The 13,826-nt window shown below is 43.5% G+C and overlaps 1 protein-coding gene across 3 annotated transcripts in view; it reads right to left on the bottom strand.

Moving 5' to 3' along the window:
• ZNF511 (zinc finger protein 511) overlaps positions 1-13,826 on the bottom strand; it is a 291,268-nt gene that overhangs the window by 256,739 nt on the left and 20,703 nt on the right. For all 3 annotated transcript variants that reach the window (XR_006390510.1, XM_044299124.1, XM_044299125.1), the window contains exon 2: positions 5,535-5,608. Coding sequence is in view for 2 of the 3 variants with exons in the window: in XM_044299124.1 (XP_044155059.1) it covers positions 5,535-5,608 (74 nt within the window). In the remaining variant the exon portion in view is untranslated. The remainder of the gene's footprint in view (positions 1-5,534; positions 5,609-13,826) is intronic.

Below are 13,826 nucleotides of genomic sequence, written 5' to 3'. Positions count from 1 at the left end.
AAACTGATGAGTTTTGCCCTAATGCATTCTGAATGGATAAGGATCCATTCAGAATGCATCAGTTTGCTACGTTCCGCCTCCATTCTGCTCTGGAGGTAGACACAAAAACGCTGCTTGCGGAGGCAAACGAATCTGTCCTGGCACACAATGCAAGTCAATGGGGACAGATACGTTTTCACTGAAAATATGGCACAATAGAAAACGGATCCGTCCCCCTTGACTTTCAATGGGGTTCAAGACGGATCCATTTTGGCTATGTTACTGATAATACAAACGGATCCGTTTAAAGTGGATGCATGCGGTTGTATTATACTAGGGTCCCTAACTTGGGTCTCAAGGTTGCCCCATCAGTGAAAAAGAAGAATTCCACTACACAAGAGAAACAAAACTGGTTATCCTTTAGTGGCTTTTACAGATGTGGACGTTGTTCCAACTGTAAAATTACCAAATTCCCTAAAAAAAAAAAACTTTAAAAAGAACAGTCAACAAAGAACTCGTTTTCAATGGACATTAAAGAAGGATTGACATGTGACTCAACGAGTGTTATTTATCTGATTGAGTGTCCGTGCCGTAAACCAGGGATGCACAACCTGCGGCCCGGGGGCCACATTCGGCCCTCGATACCATTCTGTGCGGCCCGCAACCATCTGGTAACAGACATGTATATCTATGTCTTGTGGCTGCTCACATGTATCTTTCATGTATTTTCCCATGAGATGGGAGTACTAGAAGTGTAACCAGACATTTATAATATATACTATATGTTCAATATGCCATAAAAATAGTATTTCAGTTGGTAATACCCCATTAAGTTTTATTTTCGGCCCTTGGAATTGGTTCAGGCTCACAACGTGGCCCCCAGCCAGAAAAGGTTGTGCACCCCTGCCGTAAACAATATATTGGTAGAACTAAACGGACTTTGAAAAAGAGAATGTCAGAACATGTCGCAAATATTAAGAAAGGGTACGAACTACATTCATTATCTAAACATTATAAAGATCATCACGATAATGACCCATCAAGCCTCAAATATATGGCACTTGAAAAAGTCAAGTATACATGGAGAGGGGGCAATCATATCCTCCAGATGTCCAGGGTGGAATCTAAGAGGATATTTGAGTTCAATACCCTAATACCAAAGGGTCTGAACGCAGACATGGAATTGTTTGGTTTCCTATAAATGGGGCGTTGGCCAGACATAGACATCTGCGTCAGGCTGTTTTTCCAGCACAAAGATCTCTCTTTCCTGTCAGCTCAGCGCCCCTCTCCGTCTATACCAACACATCTAGACTATTGAAATCACAAGTCATTAGAACCGAAAATTACTGACATCCAGTCTCAAATATAGTGTATATAAGGTTTATGATTCTAATACAAAGTATTTTTATAATAACTTATATATACTAACACAATGAGTCCCGGTTTAATTTCAATCCTTGGAAATGTACAATGTATTAATTTAATGTTTTTACTTCATCAAAGTATCCAGTTTTATCAAGAGATCCATTTTACTGTATTTCCGGAAAAAACGCATTGAAAACGCATGGAAACCGCACATGAGTTTTTTTTCGGATTTTATGTATTTTAAGCTCATGTATTTATTAAAGTAAAGCATACCGCATTTAATGTAAATTTGAATGACAATCTTGTCAGTATAAGGATGTAGCGGAGTACAATATTAGAATCCACGATCTCCGCTGGTATAACAGGTAAATCCACAGTCAGCGCTGAACAGTACAGCAATATTACCAATCCTCCCAATAACCGGACAAAACACAGTCTGGGAGTCAACAACCGCTTTATTCACAAGCTTGTATATTTATACAGTTCCCCATGCCACTGTACACAAAATCCCCTTCCCTCTGTCTGTAACACAATAAACAAAACCAAATGAGCACTGTCTGAGACGTAATTAACCAACACAGTAAGCATTGTCTGAGACGTAATCCACAAAATACAATTACCAAACGTAATGGACTAACTTGAACCCTGGCATACACATATACAATTTAACCGAACACATAATAACATACATAATCTTTAAGACAGCCTGAATGCAATCTGCTAACCAGTCTTAAAGGGGCAGTAGTAGCAATATAAAATACCACATGCCCAAATATTGCATTCAAACGTACGGACAACCTTTCCTACATTATAGTCCAGAAGTGGCTAGGTTTGCCACAAAGGACTTTAAAACCAAAGTTCATGAAATATAAACTAGCTACAAAGAAAAACAGGTCCCAATATCTGGATTTGATTTCCTGGCTTTTAAGATATCCCTCACTGGTCCAACCCATGGTTCGATCTATGTTCCAACCCACATTTGTTAATCATGGACACTATATAAAAGAGGACATTATTCCTCCACTGTTCAAACCCTTTACCCCGAAACATGTTTGGTGACAACAGTGAGGGATTATCGAAACAAGAGCGCTCTACATCCTAAGTAGGGATCGACCGATATTGATTTTTTAGGGCCGATACCGATACCGATAATTTGTGAACTTTCAGGCCGATAGCCGATAATTTATACCGATATTCTGGGAATTTTCATTTTTGAAAAAAAAATAAAAAATTCCCACAAATCTGCTCAAAATTTATGTTTATTGTTAATGTGTATTTTTTTTCTTTTTGTAAATCTTTCTTTTTCATTTATATTTAATATTTTGGTGTTTTTATTATTTTTTTAGTAACTTTTTTTTTTTTTAACTAACTTTTAGCCCCCTTAGGGACTAGAACCCTTGTCCTATTCACCCTGATAGAGATCTATCAGGGTGAATAGAAGCTCACACTGTCCCTGCTGCTGTGTGCTTTGTGCACACAGCAGCATGGAGCTTATCATGGCAGCCAGGGCTTCAATAGCGTCCTGGCTGCCATGGTAACCGATCGGAGCCCCAGCATTACACTGCACCACCAATGTCTGATACTGGGGGGGCTTGGGGGGGCGCACAGCGCCACCAATGAAGCTTAATCTCTAATTTATTCATATACAGGAGGCGGGAGCTGGCTGCAGGATCACATAGCCGGCTCCCGACCTCTATGAGCAGTAGCTGCGATCCGCGGCACCTGAGGAGTTAACTACCGCAGATCGCAGCTACAGCTCATAGAGGTTGGGAGCCGGCTATGTGATCCTGCAGCTCCCGCCTCCTGTATATGAATGAATGATAGATTAATCTTCATTGGTGGAGCAGTGGCCATAGCTCCTCCCCTCCTCCTGTCCCCACATTGGCGGCAGCGGCAGGAGCAGCACAGGGGGAGGAGACACTGCTCCTTCTCCCCTGTGCTGCTAAGGGGAACATGGAGAGCGCTGTCAGCAGCGCGATCTGTGTTCCCCATACACTATCGGAATATCGGCAAAATAGACGCCGATACCGATAGTGTTCAAAATCCTGAATATCGGCCGATAATATCGGTAAATCCGATAATCGGTCGATCCCTAATCCTAAGCCTTGACGTGCATCATTGAATATTTTGAAATTATTACTACCGAATTCAGGTGATTTGAAATCCCCGCCTAAAAAGACGTCAGCAGCACATGACCAAGCAGCGAACCACGTGGGACGCCACGTAAGGTCCTGCAGGATCACATAGCCGGCTCCCGACCTCTATGAGCAGTAGCTGCGATCCGCGGCACCTGAGGAGTTAACTACCGCAGATCGCAGCTACAGCTCATAGAGGTTGGGAGCCGGCTATGTGATCCTGCAGCTCCCGCCTCCTGTATATGAATGAATGATAGATTAATCTTCATTGGTGGAGCAGTGGCCATAGCTCCTCCCCTCCTCCTGTCCCCACATTGGCGGCAGCGGCAGGAGCAGCACAGGGGGAGGAGACACTGCTCCTTCTCCCCTGTGCTGCTAAGGGGAACATGGAGAGCGCTGTCAGCAGCGCGATCTGTGTTCCCCATACACTATCGGAATATCGGCAAAATAGACGCCGATACCGATAGTGTTCAAAATCCTGAATATCGGCCGATAATATCGGTAAATCCGATAATCGGTCGATCCCTAATCCTAAGCCTTGACGTGCATCATTGAATATTTTGAAATTATTACTACCGAATTCAGGTGATTTGAAATCCCCGCCTAAAAAGACGTCAGCAGCACATGACCAAGCAGCGAACCACGTGGGACGCCACGTAAGGTCCTGGAAGGTAAAAACAAACAACATTTGCAACAGTGCTGCGCTTTACACAGAGGAGCGGGAGACTTCACCGATTCGGAGAAACGTCCAGCGAGAGACCAAGTGGGCATTGGATGGTAACGTACAACCAACTTACCACCATTTACAGCTCCGGTTTACAGTAACCTAACCCAACTAGATAGACTCGTCACTCACGCTAATTATATTGCTATATATCGGGACATTGCAATTTTAGTAACATCAGAGTGCGGTATATATCATATATCGGGACATTGCAATTTTAGCGGTACCAGAGTGCGGTATATATTATACATACAACTGTATTTTAAGAGATGTTTTATATGTGTTCTATGTAATATTGCAGCGTGTTTATAATTTTAAACCTATAAAAAATTTGTGGATACCAATCCATCGTGTGTTTGCCTAAATATTGAGTGCCCCCCCTTCCTAAAAATTTCAAATCCGTTTTATCTATCAGCATTTGGGAGTGCTGAGGGGTAGTGCACCATTCCAAAAGTGGGACAGTGAGTGAGCCGCCATTTCTTCTTTTTCTAACAATGCTGTTACATGACAAGAATTTGCATAACTATTCATATGCTAAATAGCTGCAAATCCAATTAATGTATGAGATAGCCAAGAGCATTGGCTATAAAATGATGGTAGTCTCACGTTCGAACCTGTGGATGGTGAGATAAAGAGCCTGAAAGTCAAAAGTTCAAAACATTGTTACTCTTTTGCTCGTCAGAGTATGTGTCATGCAGCTGTGTATGCTATGCATATACGGCAGAAATATAAGGCATTCAAAGTGCATTTCTAAGGCTCACGAAGCACACACTCATCTGTAACCTCTTATGAAGACATGTCATACATAAAACTCCTCAAGCAGCACTCCCACACATGTGGCTGATCACACGGTCATGACATCAAAAGCCCTTTAACCCAGTAGGATCTAGCATCTACCTAGGGCTGTGATGGCTAACCTCCGGCACTCCAACTGTGATAAAACTACGACTCCTAAGATGCCCCCTTGCTTGGATGTCGTCAGAACTCCATAGAATGGAATGGAGCATGCTGGGAGTCATAGTTTCACCACAGCTGGAGTGTCGGATATTAGCCATCACTGGCCTAGGAGGAAGCATAGGTAGATCTGACACTGTGGCTGCTATTTGGTAGGGATGCAAATGAAGAATAATAATAAGGAAACTGGAGCAGCAGCTTTCATAAGAAAGGCACCTGGTATGTGTATTATATACTGGCTAATACGATTGAAAAAAATACATAAGTCCATTAAGTTCAACCAAGGGATAGGTGGGGACGTGAATCCAAGAAGTCAAATTATTATTTTTTTTATTGGAAGGACATACAGTAATAGTACACTCTCAGATTTTACATACCTGGACTTGGCCTCTACTTCTGCAATGCTGGTGAACACATCTTGGAGGTACAAATGGCGATGTACATCTCCATCCTGCACAAAGGAAATTGTATATGTTGCATATAAGAGAAACATTATGCTTGTGTGAAAACGGTCAGGCAACAATATTATTAGCACAACAATTGAATACAGGGAGCTCACCAGAATGTATGCTGGTGCTCAGCCCGCTATAACCACTTAGCTAAAATAATAATAAATACATTGATTACTCTTACCGGTAATCCGTTTTGCATGAGCCCATCACAGCACCTGTGAGAGATCCTACCCCTTTCCGGACCGGAAACAGAACTTCCCACATCTTTAAAAGAGTCCTCCATACTCCATTCCTCAGTTTGTGACAAGATCCATAGGACTGCCAAATTTCTATATACAGTAAGCTCAGAATGGCCCATCAGGGAGACGGGGAAATCTTCGGTTGGCCCCTACCTAGTTACAGTCTACATATTAATCAGCAGTGGCAGGCAGCCACATATTTCTGCTGGCAAGCGCCGCTGCCTGCCGCTTCAATAGGAAAAGCGGAGCTATAGATATACAGAAGGTGGCGAGATGATCTTGGTCATCTCGCCACATTACTTGCCCTGCAGTGATGCTGGCAGCTGGCGCTGTCATCTTTCAGTGGGCGGCAGGACCTGCCTCTTGATACATGTGCTGCGTCGCCTGCTCTTTCTTCTCACTCCCTGCACTGCACACACGCTGCGTCCTCACAGAGCCCTGCCGCCCGCCCATATTCTGGAATCTGCAGAGCACAGCAGCAGGCTTTTACTGTGCTCCTGAGTGTGCAGATGTGCTGCTGTGTCCCCTATGAAACAGAAGCTGCCTGTGACACAGTGGTGGACATCACAGACTGCCACTAGTCCCCCAAGATAATATAAAAGATAGGTAAATCTGTAGTTTAATAAAAATATAATTTCACATTTTACTGCATTCCCCTCTGGAAATTACAACCTCTAGCATGCCCTGTGAGATGCAAACCTTCAGGACCTGCTGGGAGGTGTAGTCTTCCTGCAACATGCTGTAATTTTATATCATAATTATGATTGCATGCTACAAAAAGTTGAATAAACATCGCAAAAAAAAGAAGTCATACACACTCCAACATACGGTATCAATGTAGTACAGCTCCGTAGACGTAAAAAAGAAATAAAAAACACAGTATTTTTTGTTTCATTTTGTGCTTTCATTTTTTTTTTTGTATTAACCTGTAGGATACCTAGGCTTCAAGTTAAAATATAAATAAATACAAAAAACCGCAGTCATATAAAATTATAAAGAAAAACAATTACCGGTAAGAGCAATTATTTTTTTCCCCTTACCCATGACGGCACCCATGTGAGAATAAACTATAAGCTAAAGAAATTAGGCTACAGCTTGAAGCACCTTTTTCCCAAAAGCTGCATCTAATTCAAGATGCATTCTGTAATGTCAAAAAAAAAAAAAAAAAAAGTACGGAGGGAGCTCCAGGGAGCCGCCCTGCATATCTGGGCCAGAGAAGCATCTGCCTTTTCTGCCCAAGAGGTGGCCACAGCTCTAAGGGAATGAGTCTCGAATCCTGAAGGAGGAGTCATGCTAAGGGAGGAATAAGCCAGGAAAAAAGCGTTTGTTACGTACTGGTGACCAGACCAGCCCAGCCCAGCCCTTAAAGGGTTTCTACCACCAGAAATACTGTTATGTAGCTGACTGACATTAGCGATGCGCTAATGTCAGCACTACATAACAGTATGTTTCTAACAGTAGTTCCTGCAGCAGTTTTTGTTAAAAACTTACTTTTATAGATATGCTAATGAGCCTCTAGGTGCTATGTGGGCATCATTAGCACCTAGAGGGCTCCGTCCACTAACCATTTCAGCCGCCCATCGCGTTCCTCCAGCCCGCCCCGCTCCTGTTGATTGACGTGAAACTTCTCAGTATCGAGTACCAATTCCCGCGCCTGCGCCGTGCGCTTCTGTATTCGGCGCAGGCTGGTGCCGGCTTCCTCATTGTAACGTAGTTGGCGCAGGCGCAGTGAGGAAGCCGGCGCCGATGCCCCTATCATACCAGAGATGATAAAATAGATTTTGGGGACATTCGATCCCGCCTGAACAAGTTATGAAGGATTACGGATTATGGTTCATGCTCTGGTTAGGAAGCCCCCATGCTGACACAAGGCGCCAGAGAGTCTGATGTCCCCTGTCCCGAGTGTGACCAGCAAACGGGCCCATCCTGATTAGCATTTCTGTGCTAACTACCCCCCGGGGAGCAGGCTGCTGTTTTCCCAGGTATGAGGCAGACATCTCGGCCTATATGCAGCGTTAAACCAATTCATCAATGGCTGCTGGCCTGGCAAATATGTGAATCACACCAGAACATGTTACACCACAACACATAACCATAAATCATACCAAACATTATTATAACTAGGAATAAGGCTGGCCTTATTCCTGACAGCGTTCTTTACCCATCTAGCTATAACACTAGTAGAGACTTTGTGCCCCCTTGCTTTACCCACAAACTGAATAAGGAGATTCTCGTTTATCCTCCACGATGACAAGGATTCTAGGTAGAAAAGTAAACACCTTTTGACATTGAGGCAATGAAACTTCTTTTCCAACCTATTTTTTGGATTTGGACAAAAAGAGGGTAGAATCACATCCTGACTTCTGTGAAAATCTAAGACCACTTTAGGTTGAAAGAATGGTAGTGGTCTAATAATCACCTTGTCCTCTAAAATGGTAGTGTAGGGAGAAAAGGCAGAGAAGGCCAGAATTTCCGAAACCCGTCTATCAGATGTTATTACTAAAAGGAAGGCCAATTTGAAAGAAAGCATTTTAATGGCAATTCTGTTTAATGGTTCAAACGGATTTTGAGATAGTGCCGAAAGGACAGTATTTAAGTCCCAGGGGGAGACAAAGGTCTTATAAAAGGGTGCATTCTTGACGCTGCCAACAAGAAACATTTAATCCAAGGATGGTCTGCTAAAAAAGCTACTTGGACTTATAACATAGATGCCTAAAGATTCCTATCTAGCCCTGTTTGTAAAAACTCCAAAATATATGGAATTTCAGGAGGTTTCAAGGGGTCTGGATTAAACCCTAAGAAGGCTGAAAAGATCTTCCAAATTTTATTATATTTTCTTGAAGTGACAGCCTTTCTACTCTTTAGCATAGTGGAGACTACTTTAGCGGTATAATCCTCTCCCCGACCAGACTCCCCTTTTAAAATCCACACCGAGAGATGGAGAATTTTCAGGTTGGGATGAACTATTGGGCCCTGAAAAAACAGATCTCCCCTCAATGGAAGGGTCCACCGTGTTTTCACTGACATTTTTAGCAGACTAGAGTACCAAGATCTCTTTGGCCACCTTGGGGCTATCAAGATAACAGAGGCCCTCTCTCTCTCCATTTTCTTTAGCACCTGGAAAATAAGGCAAAAAGGAGGGAAGGCATATCCTAGCTCCTGACTCCAATCCTGTGCTAGCCCGTCTATTGCCCATGGGTTGTCCAAATGGTTGAGGGAGTAAAACCTCTCCACCTTTCTGTTGGCTCTTGAGTCAAAAGGGTCCATCGTAGGATGACCGTACCTCTGGACTATCTGTAAAAAAAAAATCCTAGTTTAGGCACCGTTCTTGTTTTAGAGAAACTCTACTTATGAAGTCCGCTATGACATTCTCCTTCCCCTTCAGACGCACTGCTGACAGAAAGAGCCTTCTTTCCTCTGCTATCTGAAGGATATTCTTACATAGGAGTAGAAGGGAAGGGATTCTTGTTCCTCCCTGACTGTTTATGTAGGCCACTGTTGTAAAGCTGTCTGAATAGAAGACAATCTTCCTGTGTTCTACCGCTGGTATTGCAAACCTCAGTGCCATTTCTACTGCCTTTAATTCTTTGAAATTGGAGGATGTCTTCCTCATGTTCAAATCTCATCTCCCCTGCCAGCACCTGTTCTGGGAATGGGCTCCCCAACCCCAAGTGCTGGCGTCTGTAGTAATTATGATTAAGTTTAGAAATGTCCAGGGCATACATGCAGACAGGTTCTCCTGAATCGTCCACCACAGCAGGGAGAATCTTGATTGAGGAAAGATGGAAACTCTGATCCAAGGAGCTGTCCCATGATCTTAGGATGTTTTCTTGCAGCTCTCTTGAATGAATCTGTGCATAAGGTACTGCAGGGATTGCTGCTGTCATCTGCCTGAGTACCGCCATCGCTTCCCTGAAAGTACACTGGTAGGAAAGAAACTATCATGACCGGCGGGCCGATCACATACGTGACGCAAAGGGAGGGAAATGGGAAGGCCCTGTCCAAGGGAGAGGGAAAGGTGGTGACCCCTAACTCACCTTGAGGCTGGCACCTGACTGCCCTGACGTCCCTAGATGAGTTCCTCACCCGTACGCTGATCACGTGCCTAAACCCTGGCTTTCCCTGAGATGAGCCCTACATAGTGAATAGGGCGGTGGGAACACTAGTCCGCACCACTAACATTAAAGGAAAACACCAAGGAGAGGACAGACAATACAGACAAAACATATAATCCCAGGTGGGCGACAACAGCAGACAACAAATGCCCAACAGGGATCCGGAGGGTAACGCTCTGGAACAACAACCAGGAATCACAGCTACACAGCTCCAGTGGGTCAGTATAGAAGTCCAGGCAGGAAGCTCTATATCTGGCAACCAGAGAAGTGGGAGAGGGGAATATAAAGGAGGTTGGGATTGCTGGACAAGAAACAGCTGAGGAGAAGAAGCTACAGATCCCTGAGTGAGCCAAAAAGGTTTGCAAGGCAAACCCAGAAAGCTAACATTAAGAAACAGCACTATCTTTAGACATAGAGTGTGCAGCGACTTCCTGACCCCGGCTATGATGGATTCAGACGTGGCTCTTGGCACCCTTGTGACAGAAACACTGACCATACATTTTCCCTGATTGATTCTTATCAGACTTTAGTCAGACTTTATTTTTTTCAGTTAATCCTCCACCTTAGCTTTTCTAAAGGGGAGCAAAAGAATCTTATATCTTTTTCTAGTTTTTCGTTTGATTGGGAGATTATATAAAAAAAAATAATAATAATAAAAATCGCCTAGATAAGGTGCTAGAGTAATTCCAGACAGTCTGAGACAGGCCGCTATTTCTGCTATTATTTTGGTAAAGACTCTGGGAGCACCTGAGGGGCTAATTGCGGCGGATCACAGCACGCAGTCATAGAGGCCGAGTATGGGATATGGCCGGCACCAGCAGCCTGGGTATGTATTCAGGCATCAACTATATTCATTGGTGGCGCAGTGCGCCCCTAACCCCTCCTGCCCAGTATTATAACTATTATAATCATTGGTGGCAGTGGCAGCTTCTGATCGAAGCCCCAGCAGTGTAATCCTGGGGCTCTGATCGGTTACCATGGCAGCCAGGACGCTACTGAAGCCCTGGCTGCCATAATCTATGCTGCTGTGTGTACAAAGCACAGAGCAGCAGGGAGATTGTGAAGTCCTATTTACCCTAATAGAGCTCTATCAGGGTGAATAGGACAAGGGTTCTAGCCCCTAAGGGGGCTATAAGTTAGGAAATAAAAAATAAAAATAAAAAACAAAACACTAAAAATATTAAAAGTTTAAAATCACCCCCAATCCCAATTTTACATATAAAATATATAAACAATAAAAAATAAACATATTACATATCGCCACGTCGGGAAAAGTATAATTATTTAAAAATATCCAAAAATATCTCCTATGCGGTGAACACCGTAACAGAAAAAAAAAAAAAAGTGCAATTTTCCCTTTTTTTAGTCACCTTATACCGACAAAAAATTAGGTTAGGACTGTTCTATTATGGTCCAGATGTTCCATAAAATGCGGAATGCACACAGATTTATTTTGTGTTCTATTTTTATCATATGGTATCGCGTATTGCAATGCTTTTTTATGGTATCGAAATCGATTTTTTTATTATCCCGTAATTATATGCATTTTAAATTGGGCGACTAAAAATTTTATTTGGCTCCTAAATTTTTCAGGTTAGGAGCCAATGGCTCCTTGATATTTTCTTTAGTCTGGAGCCCTGTCATGGGCTCATGGAAAACAGATTACTGATAAGAGTAATCAATGTATTTCTATTACGCCCCATGAGAACACATGTGAGAGATTAGACTACATAAATATAGGGTGGGACCACCGCCTGCAAGACTTTCCTCCTGAAGGCCAAGTCTTGACCAGAAGATAGATCCAATCTATAATGTTTGTAAAAGGTGTTTGGAGAGCTCCAGGTAACAGCTCTACAAATTTGGTCAATGGTGGTACAGCCTTTCTCTGCCCAGGAAGAAACTATAGGTCTCGTGGAGTGGACCGAGAACCCTGAAGGAGCCTGAAGAACCGCCAAATCGGCTAAACCTATTGTTCTCATTATCCACCTGGCTATAGTAAGACGTGTAACTTTTAGACCCTTGTTAGTACCCCGAAATTGAATAAATAACTGAGGGGCTTTTCTCCATTCTTTGGTGGACTCTAAGTACCTACACACTTCTCCTTACATCTAGTGTATGGAACCTCTCTTCCCCTTCGTTTTGGGGATTTTGGCAGAAAGAGGGCAAAATGATTTCCTGAGGCCTATGAAAATCGGAAACTACCTTTGGAAGAAAAGCAGGATCTGGTCTAAAAACAATCCTGTCTTCCAAGTATAAGGGGGAAGGAAGTAGACAAGGCAGAAATCTCCCCTACCCATCTGGCTGACATAATGCCCACCAGGAAAGCCGTCTTGTAACAACATTTTCATAGAGATTGAATCTAAAGGTTCAAATGGACTTTGGGTTAGCATAGAAAGTACAACATTTAAATCCCAGGAGGACGATCTGGGTTTAATAAAAGGATTTAGCCTGATAGATGCCTTTATGAACCTTTAATTCCAGGGATGAGCTGCCAAATAAATGAACCTTTAACGTGCTAGGCTTTAATTTTTTTTATTGAGACCTTCCTACAAAAAATTTAACATTAATGGAACATCTGGAGGGCTGACAGATCCAGATCTGACCTAGCAAAAAGAATAAAGGTTTTCCAGATTCTCATATAAAATATCAGAGGTAACCTTATTGCTGCTGGCTAGGAGAGGTTCTACTACCTACTCTGACAAACCCCCGGACTTAAGGAATTCCCTCTCAATATCCAGGCTACTAAATGCAATTTCCCTATCTCGAGATGACGAAGGGGCCCCTGGAACAACAAATCCTCCCTGTCTGGAAGTAGCCAGGGATCTGAAAGAGACAGCTTCCTTAACTCCTACGCCTCTTTCACACAGGCAGGTTTTCCGTGCCAGTGCAATGCTTGAGGTGAACGCATTGCACCGGCACTGAATCCGGACCCATTCATTTATATGGGGCTGTGCACATGAGCTGTAATTTTCACGCATCACTTGTGCGTTGTAAGGGATCGCCTCTTATTTGGGGGGGTCATTCTCACAGATACAACTTTAGGACACCAGGTTTCAGGTCCAAACCGTGCATTTATTGTGCACACTCCAACCAATACAGGTTATCATGAAGTCGCAGCTTCACCTAACACATTGGACATCCACATAAAATAATAAACACTTGCCTGGCTAGGCTCTAACTAACACAGAGTTTCATGACTCACCTAAGTCCCTGTTCACACCCTGTGAACACAAGCGGCTTTCTCAGCCAATCTCCAACAGCCTCCTGGCTGTACAGAGCACAGTACTCCCACTGCCTCCAGTCCAGTGTCTCAGCACACATGGGGAATAGTGGTCTGTCAGCCCTCCTGGCTTGGACCACACAGAGCCTCCAGGCCTTTGTCCACAGGCAACACACTCCCCCCTTGCTGACACCCTGGGAGGTGCTTTGTGCCAGCCTGATTACTTCCAGCTGGTCTCACCTGTGGTGGAATAGGGGTGTGGACCGAACTATCCACCCCTTCCTTGCCTCTAACCTGCGTGAGACCTGTCACTGTCTCACAGCGTTTTTCATGCAATGCAGGCCCCATAAAAGTGAAGGGGGCTGCGTGAAAATCACAAGCATCCGAAAGAAAGTGCGGATTCGGTGCGATTTTCACGCATGGTTGCTAGGTGACGATCGGGATGGGGACCCGATCTTTATTATTTTCCCTTATAACATGGTTATAAGGGAAAATAATAGCATTCTTAATACAGACTGCTTAGTAAAATAGGGATGGAGGGGTTAAAAAAAAATAAAATAAAAATTTAACTCACCTCATCCACTTGTTCACGCAGCCCGGCTTATCTTCTTTCTTCTTCTTTGATGACCTGGGGGAAAAGGAC

This window comes from Bufo gargarizans, chromosome 6, assembly GCF_014858855.1.
Source record: "Bufo gargarizans isolate SCDJY-AF-19 chromosome 6, ASM1485885v1, whole genome shotgun sequence".
NCBI lineage: Eukaryota > Metazoa > Chordata > Amphibia > Anura > Bufonidae > Bufo > Bufo gargarizans.
This window is presented reverse-complemented; position numbering and strand designations above follow the sequence as displayed.